General features: G+C 43.4%; 1 protein-coding gene across 8 annotated transcripts in view; it reads right to left on the bottom strand.

The window, feature by feature from the left end:
* SH3KBP1 (SH3 domain containing kinase binding protein 1) overlaps positions 1-15,289 on the bottom strand; it is a 300,059-nt gene that overhangs the window by 144,167 nt on the left and 140,603 nt on the right. For all 8 annotated transcript variants that reach the window (XM_031445777.2, XM_031445773.2, XM_064483354.1 and 5 more), the window contains one exon: positions 4,551-4,654. In XM_031445777.2, coding sequence (XP_031301637.1) covers positions 4,551-4,654 — 104 coding nt within the window. The remainder of the gene's footprint in view (positions 1-4,550; positions 4,655-15,289) is intronic.

Genomic DNA, 15,289 nt, shown 5'->3' with positions numbered 1-15,289 from the left:
AGAAGTAAGATGCCTACATTTCTGGGAAATGCAAGTTACCTTCTTTGCAAACGACAAGACCAAGTTAAGCTCTAAGTCAGAAACTGCAGCCAGCAGTGTCTAGCCAGCATGACTGGGGGACCACAGGGAAACCAAAAAGCTAACCACAAAGAACAAATAACAGCCAGAATCTCTGAACATCCCTTGGGTCACCACTAGGAGAGACCAGATGAGACCAAGCTCATCCAACATAAGAAGTGTGGCTCCTTTCCCAGGCTCCAGATAACATAGACAGGAAAACAAAGAGGTTTCAAAGCACTTTGAAAAAAAAAAAAAACAAGAACCAAACACCAAAAAACAAGCCAGTTTCAAAACTCCAGAGGCCCTCAAATGCCATTTCCCCTGGTAACCCTGTCCACAGGCCATCTCTGTTCTTTCCATTAGATCTTCACCTGTAATGATCAGTCCTCCCCACTCTGGACAAAAATGTCACAAGTATGTAATTACATGATTTCTTAAAAAATACCTCCCAGGGATTCAGCCTGCTAGCTTTCTTTTTGAATTGGCAGCCTAGTTCCATTAATATCACAATGACACTCTTCCCCCTCACAGCAGACCACGCCCCCACCCCCCAGCCAGGAGGCAGAAGCACGGTAAGCACTTTCTAGAGCAACCTTCACTTTACCAATTCACTCACCAAATGGAGACCACCCCATACTCCCCATTTCTCCTCTAAGCCATGCTGCACAGGCCCATCCAAGCTGAGTGCTTGAAGTTGTGACTTCTGCCAGAAGAGCTGTTCGCCCTACCAAGGGTCAACGCCATGTCCACACAAACCTGCTTCGGCTTGTTGCCCTTACTGCGAGCACACAAGTTCGTTAAATAGCACAAAAAGATATAAGATTGAAGAGACTGCATTAGTGGTGAGAAGGGATATGATAACAATTTGAAGGTTTAAAACAAAAACAGTGCCAAATGAGGTGTAGACAAGACAACTAACTAAAAGAGATTGGGGATGAGGGACTGTAGCATTTTAGAAGAATTATTAACTCCACTTGCTTCACTTACCCTGTTATCAATCCACTTTAAAGAAACCGATGGGAATCGGAAAGAATGCATTTTGGATTTGGAGAGGATGGAACTCAAACCAGCAAACCCATAGTTAAGGAAAATGCCTTGACCCTATGAGGCTGTGTGGACAAATGGCAAATGAATATACATTTTTATATTTTAAGCTAAGATTACATGTTAAGATACACATATATCAGTTTTTAGGAGTCTCTACTTGATTCAACTGTTTCTAAAAGCCAGTCCATACATTCAAAATCCTCCTAAGAGTTATCTCTTGAGGGGTAGGGTGGAGTACAGGCATTTGTATGTGTATAGCTTTGTAATACTATAGAATTAATCTACTAATCAATCAATCAATCAAAATATAACATGTTATATATATATATATATATATACACACACACACACACATACATAATACAATGTTATATTTTTATTAACCAATAGATTGATTCTATAGTATTGCAAAGCTATTATTATGGTCTTATCTCAACCTGTCCCTGTGATTTAAGGGTTTTTGTTTATTTGGGATATTTATTTTGTTTTTAGTCTTCAGTGGAATTAGACAATAGCTACCCACTGGCATTTATTCAACATCCATTATAAGAGAAAAGGACAGATTTTTATATTGTACAGTGACAATGGCCCAGGATCTGACCTATTACAAGTAAATTGGAACAACAGGAAAATTAATTTTTGATGATATAATTTTTAAAAGATGGATTAAAAGGTTAACCATTAGGCTTTGTTTTACATAAATAGCACAGGCTTCACCGTGAGTTTTCCTTTTTCCTACCTGGGGCAAGCCCCGATGAAGCAGAGCCCTGCACGGGCAGGGGTGGAAGGAGGCTGGGGCCGGAGCATAACAGCCCTGCAACCACTCCTCTCCTTTAGTGACCCATGCTCAGCTTCCCTGGAGCCAACAGGTGAGAGCAGGCAATATCTCCCAGAAATTTACTAATTATTTTCCTGATCTTGATTTGTATTTCTTCAAACAACATTAAAGGGAAAATCATCTTCTATGACATAACCATTTTCAATTCTTGTTCCCTTTCAGACTTTAATCACGTGAAAAGAGATAGATTTACACTGCCATATCCTAGGGTATGCAATTCTGGGTTCTGATCTGTTCATTTACTTTGAAAAAAAACCTTTTTCATACTTCCATTTATTCATTTACTTATTCAGCAACCATTTATTAAAGTACGTATTAGGTTTCAGGCACTATTCCAAATACTTTGAATATAAAGATAGATAAAAACCAGATCCCTGCTGTGGAAAATCTCTCAGGTTAGTAGAATACAACAGATAATTACAATGCACAGCAATAAATACAGATTTAAAGCCTCTGTGTTTACCATCTTAATGACTTCACAATCTTCTAGCTGGATAATATAACTTACTTCACATAACTATTTTCTTTCTTGATGATTTTTCACTATCACAAGCATTGCTGCAATTAACATGTTTCACATACTTTTTTCTGTTAGCTATTTTGCATGGATAAATTCCTAGCAGTGAGATTACTGAGTCAAAGGGTATTAATTCAGATTTTTATAGTTCTTGATATACCTTGCTAAATGGCCTCATACAAGGATCATAAAGCTATACAAAGTCACCAGTTCTTCTAAGCACTGCCAAGTCTTACCACTAAATATTTTCTTAGGATTTTCAAAAGAAGGTGCTCATCATTGTCTTAAGTTGATTATTTTTAATAGCAGGGCAGAACATTTTCTCAATGGTTAAGATTTTTATTTCCCCTTGTGGGATGAGTGCTTATGGCAGATTTATCTATCCTTACCGTTATTACAGTAGCTTCCTAATCTACTGTCATATTTTACATATATAATAACTTTTCATCATAATTTATTGCAAATTTTTTCTTGTTTGTTGTCCTTTTTCTTTAGCTAAACTCACTTCAAATCAAACCAACGTTAGCTCTCTTTTATTATTAGTCACAACTGTTTATTTTTAACCCTGGAACTTCATCCATGGTTTCGGTCTTAAGAAATATGTCCTTCTACCATTGCATAAATATTCTATTCTGTTGTTCATCCGTTTTTCACTCATTCAACTTTCTACAAATGTCTCCTACGTGCCCTTCTTGGCACCAGGGATACAAAATGATGAAATAATGCCATACTAATACGAATTATCCAGAACTGGGGAATAGGCAAAGGGGTTATGGCACGTCCTCCCAGTACCACGCTGGGAACCCCATTAACTGATTCTCTAGGGATGTGTGTCTTTACTTGACACACTAGTTATTATTTATGAGGATAGTTTACAACTCTGTTAGCACAGATATTAACGGGTATAAAACCAAAAGCGATGCAAGTGACTCCTGTCAGATGACGATGAAAATAAACTTTGACCAGCAGAGATGCGAGTGATTCATCCCCTAGAAAAGATAATCCCAAAGGTTACAGTCTCGCTGCCTTATAGGATACTAGTGTAGTTTTGCATTTAACTTAGCATTTTTTCTTTCATTCATTATAAACACTTGGCTCTTCCACAGTTCTCCTAGAGCCAGCCTTACCATCTTGCAGATCCCCTCCTTAATGAGTTAAATAAAGCTTTGATGCCTGCTCGCTTTACGTTTATATGAGAGTCAAGAACTCTGGCTGCTAGCATCAGCCCTGCCACTTCCACCCATGTCACAGTTCACTTAACTGCCTCCTTGACTTCCAGCTTCCTTTTTTTTTTTTTTTTGTAAATCATGGGTTTTTGTAAGGTCAAATGGTATTCAGGAAACCAAAGCAATCAGAAAACTGTATTTCTATACACAGATATATGTGTTTAATCAGAATGAATGCTCGGATTCTAAGTCTAAAGCCCAGGATCCCCCAGGCCTGAGGGGGTGGAGCCCAAAAAGCCCGTGCCAGCATCCAATGGGACACTTCACCGGCAGGGCTGGCTCCGGGCAGTCGGGACCAAGCAGGAAGGAGGGAATGAAGCACCGTGGAAAGAATAAGACCTGGCTTCAGCCCTCAGTCCTGCCTCTTCTAGGCTCTCTTGAGCCTCTTCATCTACAAAATAAAGTGGTTATGAAGAGCCAATAGGACAATGTGTAAAGGATCTTGTCACGCCTGTCACATCCTAGGTCTTCTCTAAATGTCACTTCTTTTCCTTCCCTCTGAATCCACTGTGTTCCTCATGATGAATACTGACTCCATCCTCTGCAGATGGATCAGGGTCACTGTGGATACCCAGAGCCTATGAGCAACTGAAGCAGAGGAGAAAAGCTGAGGCCTCAGGTGTGAATTTCAGAGGTACCTAGTATGCTGTTGGAAAGACAATAGCTTTAAATGGCCCCACATCTGCTCTCAACGGGCTTGGTGGCGTGCCTCTCTGGAGGAAATTTCCCTGAGAAGAGACTTAGCTAGATGATGTCTAAGGTTTCTTGAGTTCTAACACCCACCACAGCCTGGCCAACCAGCCACAGGTGGGTTCTGACAGCCCACGCGAGGCCACCGCACCCACCCGCCTGGCCCACATACCTCTCCCACCACCTCTATGATGTCGCCGACCTTCAGCTCAAGCTCATCATCGTTCTGGGGTAGGTAGCTGAACGCCACCTGGCACCGGCGCCTCCGTCGCTCACCTGGATGGGAAAAGTGAAATATTTGGATACAGCTCATCTAAAAATTAGATTTTAAAGAGAGGCGTCCTAGGCATGCAGGCAAATTAAGCTGACTTGTCTCAAATATGCTCTCTGGGACATAGCTAGAGGCATGGCAGCTCTGGTCTCTGAGAGAGAGGCGGGAGAAAGCAGAGCAATGCTTCTCGGTCTTTTAAAGCTGCTGGGTCAGAAAGGCATGGATGTGAGAAACCGATCCGTTGGCGCAGAAGGCAAAACCCCACCCCTGAAGCGCAGGAGCACAGTGTTGCCTTAAACGGTTTTCTGTGGATAGGGCTTTGGATTTGCTGCTGGTGATTTTGAATGAGAGCTGATGTGATATGGGAGAGTAAAAAGAATGGTCTGCTTCAAATGCTAGCAAGGCAGAGGAAATTTTCCCCAAATGTGCAAAAGAAAAGATAAAGTATCCTGGCCTTTTTCTTACTCATCATCACCCTTTCACATGCTGGAACTCAAGGCTGATAAGCAAAGGCTGATTAGATTCCAGCCGGCTCTAGGTACCGTTTCAACCCCACAGGGGTTCAGCAAATCCACTTCTGTCCTCTTCCCTCTGTCCCGGGGGATCCATTAGCAGGATCCTGGCTGCTTATACAGAACCAGCCCAGGCAAATCAAATAAAAGCCAGGGCCACTCTTCACTTGACCGAAGGACACTCAAGGTCACAGCATCTCACTCACCTAGTGTAGCCCAAATGCGAGGCCCTGGCTTAGAGCTGGTAAAAGTACAGATGCAACTGTCCACTCTGCAGACATGCGTTGTGGGGAGAAAGAACACACATGGGGTACGTGTGATAGGGGCGTGGGAGGGGGCGGGGCAGAGACAGACAGACAGACAGCAGTGGAGGCCCGAGCTGGGAAGAGGTGGAGAGGAGAGGGACTGAGACCTGTGTTGCTCAGAAGTCTGTCACTCAAGGCTTGACCGCATTCCTTCCTGTTAACACAGGGCCTAGAAAACCAAAGGCATCAACGACTTCAAGGAAATACATTTAGAAATGCTGACACTGTTTTTGGACACTGCCTACAGGGATTCTCTTCCTTTTCTAATCTTTCCCTGAGAAAGCAAGTTCCCACAGGAGTGGTCACAGGCCACACTGTACAGCGTGACATCGTACAAGGGGGAGGCCTTGGCTGCATCTGATCCGTGCTCTTGGATCAGTATTTTTCAAAAGCCAGTGGCCTCATTCTCTCTGGTCCATTTTTCTCCACCTGAACCTCCCTAAGGAAGAATGGAGTTGAAGAGAGAGAAGAGCGCAGAAGTTCAGAGTCAACATCTCGTCTAATCACATCCTTGGTGACGACATGGATATACTCCACCCCTTTGTGCAAAATCACGAGCCGCCTGGCCTTGATGAGAACAGACGCAGAGCTCTCTGGCCAATTCCTAGGGGCTACCTGCACTGTCAGAGGGCAGAGGAGGGCAACTCTGGATGGCCTGGCTCTCCCAGGGACAGAGGGCCCACCCCAATTGGCTCTCCCCAGGCGGGAAGTCGGTAGGAGCAGTACTGCCCAAAGACCTCCACCAGATTCCCTGGCTTCCAACACAAAGGAAGGTAAATCGAACACTCTGTCATAAAGGACACAGACATCTCATTCTAGCTGAGAAAGTCCAGATGACAAGGTGATCTTGGCTCCCAGCTCCTACTCCCTGTGACTCTCCTGCCCCCGTATACACCTCTTAAGATGAAGTTCTACAATAAACTTTTAAGAGATTTGCTAGATGTTAAAAAATAAACCCTGCAGATACAAATCCGGACATGAAACAAGTAAACATGACATGTCTGAAACCCGACACTCATAGCCACAGAGGTCACCAAAGTCCTGACCAAAGTGACTTAAAAATAACATCTGAAGACCTAGTGTTAACTGAAATCATAAAACTTAGTTATATGTAAGTTCATGTCGTCACAAAACCCTCTGTAAAAAATAGCAACGAACTCAACACTACACAAATGGCAAAGGAGAGGCGATATATTCTTTAAGAAAAGATGAACCCAGCTCAGGATCTGGAACAGAATAATATTTCTCTCAAAGCAAATCTTTCCACCGGCCTCCTATAAAGCCCTGTCTGGAATCAGGAAGAACAACATACTAATTTCTCTCCGCCAGGCTAGTCAATATTTCTTAAAAGCCTCTAAGAAAGCTGTTCAGCTGGTGGCATGAAGACCTATAAAGCACACTGCCAACATACAGGACCAAGAAAAGTGAGCCCTACAGGGAGGTATCCAGTGGTTGCGGGTGGGAAAGGTCACGTGACCTGACCCCAAGCAGAAACCATTCTTCCCTCTGGCACAGGGATAGTTTGTGATCTTTTCTAAAGCGCCTCTGATACCCCTCACCCTAACTCATCCTGCCAACCACATGAGTTAAAAAGAAAAAAAGCCAGAATGAGTAACCATTTTACAAATGAGGAAAGTGGGGCTCAGTGACTTACCCAAGGTCACCAAGCTAGTAAGTGGCAGTATCTCCTTGGCCTGAGTTCAGAGCCTTCGCTCCGATGCTGGATGAACCAATTTAGTTCAAATTCGTCCCCAGTTTTCTGCAATTTGTACTTAACTTCTTCCTGCAACATTGCATAACACAGCCCCAGGGCTTCTCTGTGGCTCTCTCATTACAGATAACTCCCAAACTCCTGTACCACTGCTCTCCAACCTCACCTTCTGCAGGTCACTGTTTCAATCTTGTCTGCCAGTTCCACCCAACCTAAAACCCAGTCTGGGGCAGGGAGATGTTTGCCATTAGGAGACACTGCATTTCAGCAGCCTCCGTCCATCTTAAATCTAAGGGAGTTTAAGGATGTCATTTGCCATTTTTTCCTCTCCTGGCATTTCACTGATGTTTACCAGCTGATCTTGACCTTCCTCGAGGAAGTATGTAGACAACAATATCATCTTCTTTCAATAGCTGGTATAAATTGGAGGGGAAAAAAATGTATGACTTGCCCAAGGCTATGGTTTGGAATTCTTTCATTTTAAGCTACCACCTTCATGCCCAGAGGCCAGTCCACATGAACTCAAGTTAATACATTTCACTGAGTTTTTTTCTTTTTTCAGTATGTGTATTTTCTAGGCAGGACCACTTAACTCCTTACACATAATTGAAAGAAGTAATGGACACAAGTTTTATGGAGATTGAAGCAAATGTATATGGGCAGATGGCTTACCAAAAACGCATGACTAGGGCAGACTTCCCAAGGCATACCTGATACGCCTCTACTTTACTGCCATGTTGTATGACGGCCACAAGACACACATGCATGAACACGCATTCATCTAGAGGAACACGGCACACACAGATGGCGAGGCAGACACGCCCAACTCTCACGCGACCTCATCACCACCTTTCATTCATGATCAGCTTTGTTTAATAAAATAGTAATAGCTAACATTTATCGAGCACCTACTGTGTGTCAGAGACTACCAAGCACCTTAAATGCTTTAGTCCATTTAGTTGTCGCACTGAGCCTCTGGGATAGATCCTGAACCTCCTTTCACAGACAGGGAGACTGAGGAGGCACATAGAGACTTCAGCATTTTACCAGTGGTCTTACGCCAAGAAAGTGCTAGAAGGGCCTGGGGTTTCAAGTCAGGAGATGCAACTCCAGAGACTGCCTCCCCTGTCTGACTATTCTTAAGAAGAATTCTCGGCTCTGAGTTTTGAGAGTACAAAAGGGGCCAGCTGGGCTAGCCTGGTACACGGTTAAGATGTGAAACCGAGAAGTGAAAAATTCACAAATCAGGAGTGTTGCCTTACAGCTGCTGGGAACTGGGGCCCGTATTTTAATGAAATGAAGCTGGTTGGAGGGGGAGGAAATGTCGTATATTCACAGTCTCTCAAAATGACATAGTAGAAACTGAAAAGGGTGCCATGACCCAGCCTCAGAAAAAGCACACACATCTGTATTTCAGAGCCTTCCAGAGCCTTACGACATGTGAAAACTTTACTAGGTCAATTCATTCAATGACCACAAAAATATAACAACAAATAGTGCCGTGATTGAAAAAATCTTTGGGTCAACTGAAAACTTTCAGCACTCATACAGTCTATTTTTTCACATCCCACAGCCTCTGCGACAGAACAAGAGTATAACTATGAGGCTTTAAATCACTTGATATTACCAAGGAACTCACTAAGTTAATCCAACAGATCCCCACCATGTGCCTAGGGAACACAGCAGGATCCTGACATCATTTAACAAAAGAGAAAACATTTATAAAATCAAAGAAGAATATCAGAAGAGGCCCCTAATTCTCAGGGTTACTTCTGGCATTTTCTCCAGACATGGCCTGGGGACCACCTGTGTCAGGATGCTGACGTGCAGGGCAGACGTACGGAACTGCCCTCTCTGAGGTTGAGGCCAGGGACCTGACTCCACAAGTGACACTGCCCACAAAAATCTAAACCTCACCAACGAATCAGAGCCACTAATTACAAATGACAACAGGAAAACACTTTGTGGGAACAAGCAGTCTCCCTTTGGAGGATGCTAACCAGCGGTTCTCAGTCTTGGCTGCACATTGAAATTACCTGGGGAACTTTCATAAAACTACTGATAACTTTCTAAATAGCAGCCCCTGAGGAACTAGGTCACCATAGAAAAATGACTTCTTCCCAGGCCAGGGCAAAGAAAACACAAAGCAAGGCTGGAAGATCTGGTTATGCCGCAACTGACCAAGTGCTCTAACGCTTCAGTGGTAATTTCAAAAGGACATAAGGATCAGTTTGATGGGGCTCCCACTGGCTCAACTGGGGACAATAACAGCATATACTGAAGGGCTTACTCATTTCAACAAAAAATTCATGAGCCCTTACTGATATATGCAATAGGGAGCAAGGCTGATAGTTAGCTAGAGGGATGGATGGTTAAGATTAGACAGGTAACTAACGGCCAAGAGGGGAAAGACATTACAAAAGAATGTCAACTAATAAATGTAGAAATGATAGAAACAGAAAATCACCTTTTTATAACCAGAATCAATTGTTGCTAAAACCACTGGGTGAAATCTTGATGGGGCTTAGGATATTTACAGAGTCTCAAAGCATCTCCTCACAGATGACTCAATTACAAAAGGAAATGGTCCCCTTCATATGAAGAAACCTGCCAGACACAGCCTGAAAGTTCACGTCACCAATGATGGGACAAATTGACATCAGGTGCCTCCTTATGTGACATGCTAAGAAGGGCTTAGCATCACCTTCAGAATGCCCCTGCCCAAAATGTTTAACCTAAATCTGACTGCAAAGAAACAACCATGCAAATCCAAAATGAGGGACAGTTGACAAAAACTGACCCTTTAAAAACAATCTTTTTAAAATCAATATCACTGAAGATTTTTAAAGGTTAGGGGACTGTTCCAGATTTTAAAACAGTAAAGAGATATAACAACTAAACATAATGCAATCCTTAATTGGATTCAGGGTTTCCTTTAAAGGTTATAAAGGACATTATTGGAAGAACTTGGGAAATTTGAATATGGACTAATATTAGATAATAGCATTATATTAATGTTACATTTCCTGAGTGTGTTAATTCTATTGCAGTTACATAGAAGAATGTCCTTGCTCTGAAGTATTTAGGGATGAAGTGTGTTCTGTTCTCTGTAACTTACTTTCAAATTGTTTAAGAAAAAAACAAAAGGCATGTGTGTGACACACACATACAGACACATATATACACACATATATTACATACAGTGAGTGAGTGAGGGAGAGAGAGGGGGAAAACAAATGTGGCAAAATGTTGACAATGGGCAAATCTAGATGGGTGCTCATCGTACTGTTGTTACAGCTTTCCAATACATTTGAAATTCTTCTCAATAAAAATGGGGGAAAGGAAAAAAAAACAGATGCCTGGGCCCCACCCCTAGATTCTCTGATGTCACTGGTCTGGGGTGCAGCTTGGGCACCTGAATTTTAAGAACTCCCTGGCTAATTCTAACATCCAGCCAGGGTTGAGAGACATGTAGACAGACCAGTTGTTCAAAAATGAATGGGACACTTCCAGGACCATGACATACAGGTCCTATATTCAGCTTCTCCCAAAAGGGAGAAAACTCATACTTATTTGGCAGTGACATCCTAATACATAACTCAGGGGAATGCTGCTGTGCTGGGATTTTTATTTCATAGACCTTTGGGACAGTTGTACTAAGCAGTCTCCATCTGTGGAAATGAGTTCCTGAGGGCCCTGGGGTGGGAAGACGGTGATCTCTGCTACCGTTTGTGAGCAAACACTGCTGGGGGTGCAGCCACTCCCTAACTTACTGAGCAGTATTCTGGATTCCTGAAGAAGCTGTTTTTGAGTCAGAAACATCAGTTTATGCAAGGGGCCAGGTTTCCTATTCCAGGATAGAAAAACAATACAAAGTGAATCAAATAAACGTGAAGAGCCACCCTGTATACTCAGGACATCCAGTGGATGCTGGGTGCAAGGGAAGAGAAAACGGAATTACTGATCTGGTGGACTCAGCATCACACTCTCTCCTGGAAAGATTCCCATGCATCATCTGTTTCCAACATAATGTAACTCAGAGGAAGAGGAGGCCACTTCAGAGGATGATGGCAAGCCAGAAAAAACAAAAAAAGAACTCATGGGTCTTTCTTTCCAAACCTCTCTTGGCTGTGGCTGGACTGTGGCAGTGGAAATGTACAGTATTTAATTAACCAGCACTGCCTGGTCCCTGGAGATGAGCCTGTGTGATTCTCCAAGGGATGTATATAATCAGCATCTTTGCAGGGCTGAAAACAGTAAATCTATTTGCCTGCTACTTCAAAGGCAAGGTTTATTTGAAAAGCAGTTAGAGCTATGGCAGTGCTCATTTGCTTCTAACTCCCACAAGAATACTGGAGAAAAGTGTAGAACCAGAAAGGAACCACTTATTAGGGCCTCTGAGCCACAGAGGGCAGGGAGGGAGGCAGGTGAAATAAAAAATCACATAAGGAAAATCAACTGAATCTTTTTGGTGATAAAGACAACAAGCATTGACTAGGTGTCTGTCTGCTGTGCGCCAAGAACGTGCGAGGCATGTTATCTGCCTCTCCTCAAGTCCCTGGACCAACCCCATGAGATGAGTGGTGCTGGCTCCATTTTTACGGATGGGCACAGAAAGCCTGGATAAATTGTATGAGGCATATGTGTAAAATAAGTTATGGTGTGTAGCTGTCTTCTGCCAACCCAAGATAACACCAGGAAGACAGACTGGGAATGTGTTTCTAGGGGACTTTGGATGCCAAGCGAAGGATGAGAACTTAATTTTATGAGAACCTGCCCAGAGGAGGTTTCTGGGCAGAGAAGTGACAACAAGATGTGAGGAGGACAGCGATCTAGGGAGAAGTGCCTGGTGTCAGGGGCATGCAGGACAGCTTGCGGGAGGGAGCCTAGAAGCAGGCAGATGGCCCAACAGAAGACAATGAAAGAGAAAGTCTGAAAAACATGGTGGAAGGAATCAGATACACAGGGAAGGAAAGGCAGATACACAGTATCATCATCAGTTGATGTGTCTCGGTTGACCCCTTTGGGGGCCAGTGACCCTCTCTGAATTCTTTGATCCTCTGAGGACCTAGCTCAGAGCCTATTAGAGAAGACATTCAATCCATTCTTGATAAATGGATGGATGAATGAACTAGTGAGTACCTAAGTACCTATACGATATTCTGTCTGGGGGTCATGGTTTTGTGAACCCAAATTCCCAGGCAGTGAGAGAGGCACTGGAGAAGGACTGGAAGGATGGAGGGAAAGACTTAAATCCTTAACTCAATGTTAAGCAGGGCAACCACCAATGTTTGATTAAAAGCCAATGCTGAAATGGTTAAGATGGTAAATTTGACGGTATGTGCATTTCACTAAAAAAAAAAAAAAAAAAGCTAGTGCCACCTTGAATTGTTGCAAGGATGGGAAGATGGCATCCCCTGGAGTCTTGCCACTATGTTAAAGATGTCTCGTTCTCCACCAACACCGTAGCCCAAAGCAGCTGTGATACTAAACAGTGCCTAATATATTCCTAACTGCTCTCTTCTTCCAAGTTTAGGGTCCACTGTCAATTACACCAAACAGTAGAGCGGGGCTAGATCTGAACAAGAAATTATGTATATTTGTTTAAATTTAGTCCTCTTAAAAGACAGAAAACACTTGTTTTAAGTAGGCAGAGATAAATGTGTAAGGATGTTCAAGGCAGCATTGTTTCTAATAACAAATGAGGACGCGCGCAGAGATCCACACAGGAAATATCCTGAAAGTCCACTGTGAGGGAATGGCTTCATTAATCATGGTTTATCCCGGTCGTGGGAAACACAGCAGCCAATTAAACCAAGCAAGCAGTTCTATGTGTACTGATGTGTAAAAGGTGCCCGTCATACATTAGGTTAAAAGACCAAACCACATAATATGTATGATATGATCCCAACATTGCAAACACATACACACACCACCTCCCTCCCTCCTTAACCTCCACCATGGATGCTTTTATTTATTCCTAATACCCAGAACCTATCAAGAGTACACACTCAACAAATGTGTATTAATGAATAAATGGATTCATTCAAGAGTCAACTGATATGTGAGGGCCTAACACAATGAAATGAATGAGAGAAAGAATGTGTGCACGAACATGATTGTGGAGGCACCAGAGTAACACGGAAGGGTCCACACACAGTCTCCACCGTGGGGGCCCCTTCTCTGGGTTCCCCTAACAACCACTGCTTTTCTCTAGCACTGCCCACATCCCACAGCATGTAAAATCTCTCTGAGTGTCAATGTATGTTCTTCTCCACGCCTTCAGCTCCGACACCTCTCAGCTTTCAGGCACACCTTTTTCAAGAAATGCAACTCATTTACCAACACCCACGTGTGTCTCATGATGGTTACGCGGCTGCCATCTCATCATGAATGCCCACTCACCATCCATCTGTGAGCCCAGGTGCCATGTATCTAGAAACAGAGGGAGGGACCTGAATCCCTGATCCTTCCTCAGCCCTAGAAACTTCAGAATCTAATGCCCTGTTTAAAGAAGCCACTGAAAGCATCTTAAAGTCAGCCAATTAACATATGACCCCCCAAAAATCGAGTTTCTACTGCCAGCATAATTCAGAAAGGGGCTGTCCATTTAATAAGCTGTTTCTGCCAAGAGCAGTTACATGTGGATATTTTCAAAGTTCCTGAGAGCTCCTTAGAAGCCACATCTAGAACTGTAGTGCCAGGGGCATGAAGAACTCATGACGTCCACCCCAACCCAGCTCATAACAATGGTGTGAAGTAGCCATCTGAAAGGACAGATGAGCTCTGATTTTACAGCTCACGGACACACGGCTCACAATGACATCATTAAGGCACACAGAGAGAATCCTGGGCCTCACAACCCCAAAGAGACAGACAACCCCGGGGCCCCAGCATCGCAACCACGCCATGCAGCCCACTTGAGCTCTCCGTCTCAGTTTTCTCATGGATAAAACTGGGATGGGGACAGACCTAGTTTACAGAGGGGCTGCCACCACCTGCCTCCTGCCCTTTTCTCCATTTGTCTTTAAAATCACGAATGTGTTCAAAGGCAGCTTTGTTAGTTATTCAGACCAGTTCAACTTACTTTCTTCCGGCTAGTCTTCCCTTCCTATTAGAGTGAGAAAAGGAATCACACGGAAAAGCACACTCAGTGACGCCTCTAAACAGCCTCCTGCTTTTCTCCTTTCCCTGGGCTGGTCCCAGTGCTTGGTATGGCCTTTCAGCATGCCCCTTAGTCCAAATGACCAGACCCACAGCAGACCACACTGGGGGACACTTCTCCAAAGTGTCCCTGGCCCAATTCCCCCTGCCCAGGCCAGCATCTCTCTAGGGGAGGGAGTCTGGAGGTTCAAGAGAAAACCTGATGCATAAAGCACATTGCTGCTCTCCGCTTTAGCAAGGCTGATTTTGGCAAAATGCCCAAAAGAACTCAACATATTTATAGAATTTTGTTTGATCTACTTTTAAACGCTCCATGCAGAGTCATTCAAATGAAATAAGAATACAGACTTTCAAAGGAAAAACTGAAGGAAACTTCTAAATATAAGTTATTTGCTGAGCACAAACAAGATTTCTCCTCTCTCTCCGACACACTCCCTTTAACCTATCTATTTTTAAAGGCCTTCTCAAACTTTGCTGCTGACAAACGGATCTATCAGACCGCTAACTTTTGCAGTGAAGTGGGGAGGCAGACACGGGAGAGGATGAGGGGAGAGGGAGAGATGAGGAGCATGGGCATAGAACTGTAACAAAGGTCTACAAAATCCTAGAAACCCTCATCTGGGGTCCATCTCTCTTGCCTACGCTTAGAGAAGTCTCAGGGAGAAATATCCCATCAACAAATTGCGAGTTTCCCAGTTCTCAAAATCAGTACCAAAAAATGGCCCTTGGACCGGGAAATTTAGAGTTAGAGAATGACAGAAAATTCCACATCTCTCTCTCTTTAGGAAGAGGGGGAAAGATCTTTATTGCAGGTAGTCAAAATGTTTTTTAAATTCTGCCTCATTTTTCATATCATTTCCTTTCTCATCCCCATCAGAATAAAGAGAGGGGAAACATGAGACTTCACAAATTTTCTTGATGCAAACAGGGGTTTTCATCCCAATTCCT

The sequence above is a fragment of the Camelus dromedarius genome, chromosome X, assembly GCF_036321535.1.
Source record: "Camelus dromedarius isolate mCamDro1 chromosome X, mCamDro1.pat, whole genome shotgun sequence".
Taxonomy (NCBI): domain Eukaryota; kingdom Metazoa; phylum Chordata; class Mammalia; order Artiodactyla; family Camelidae; genus Camelus; species Camelus dromedarius.
Note: the sequence above shows the minus strand (reverse complement) of the source record. Positions and strands in the feature narration are given on the sequence as shown.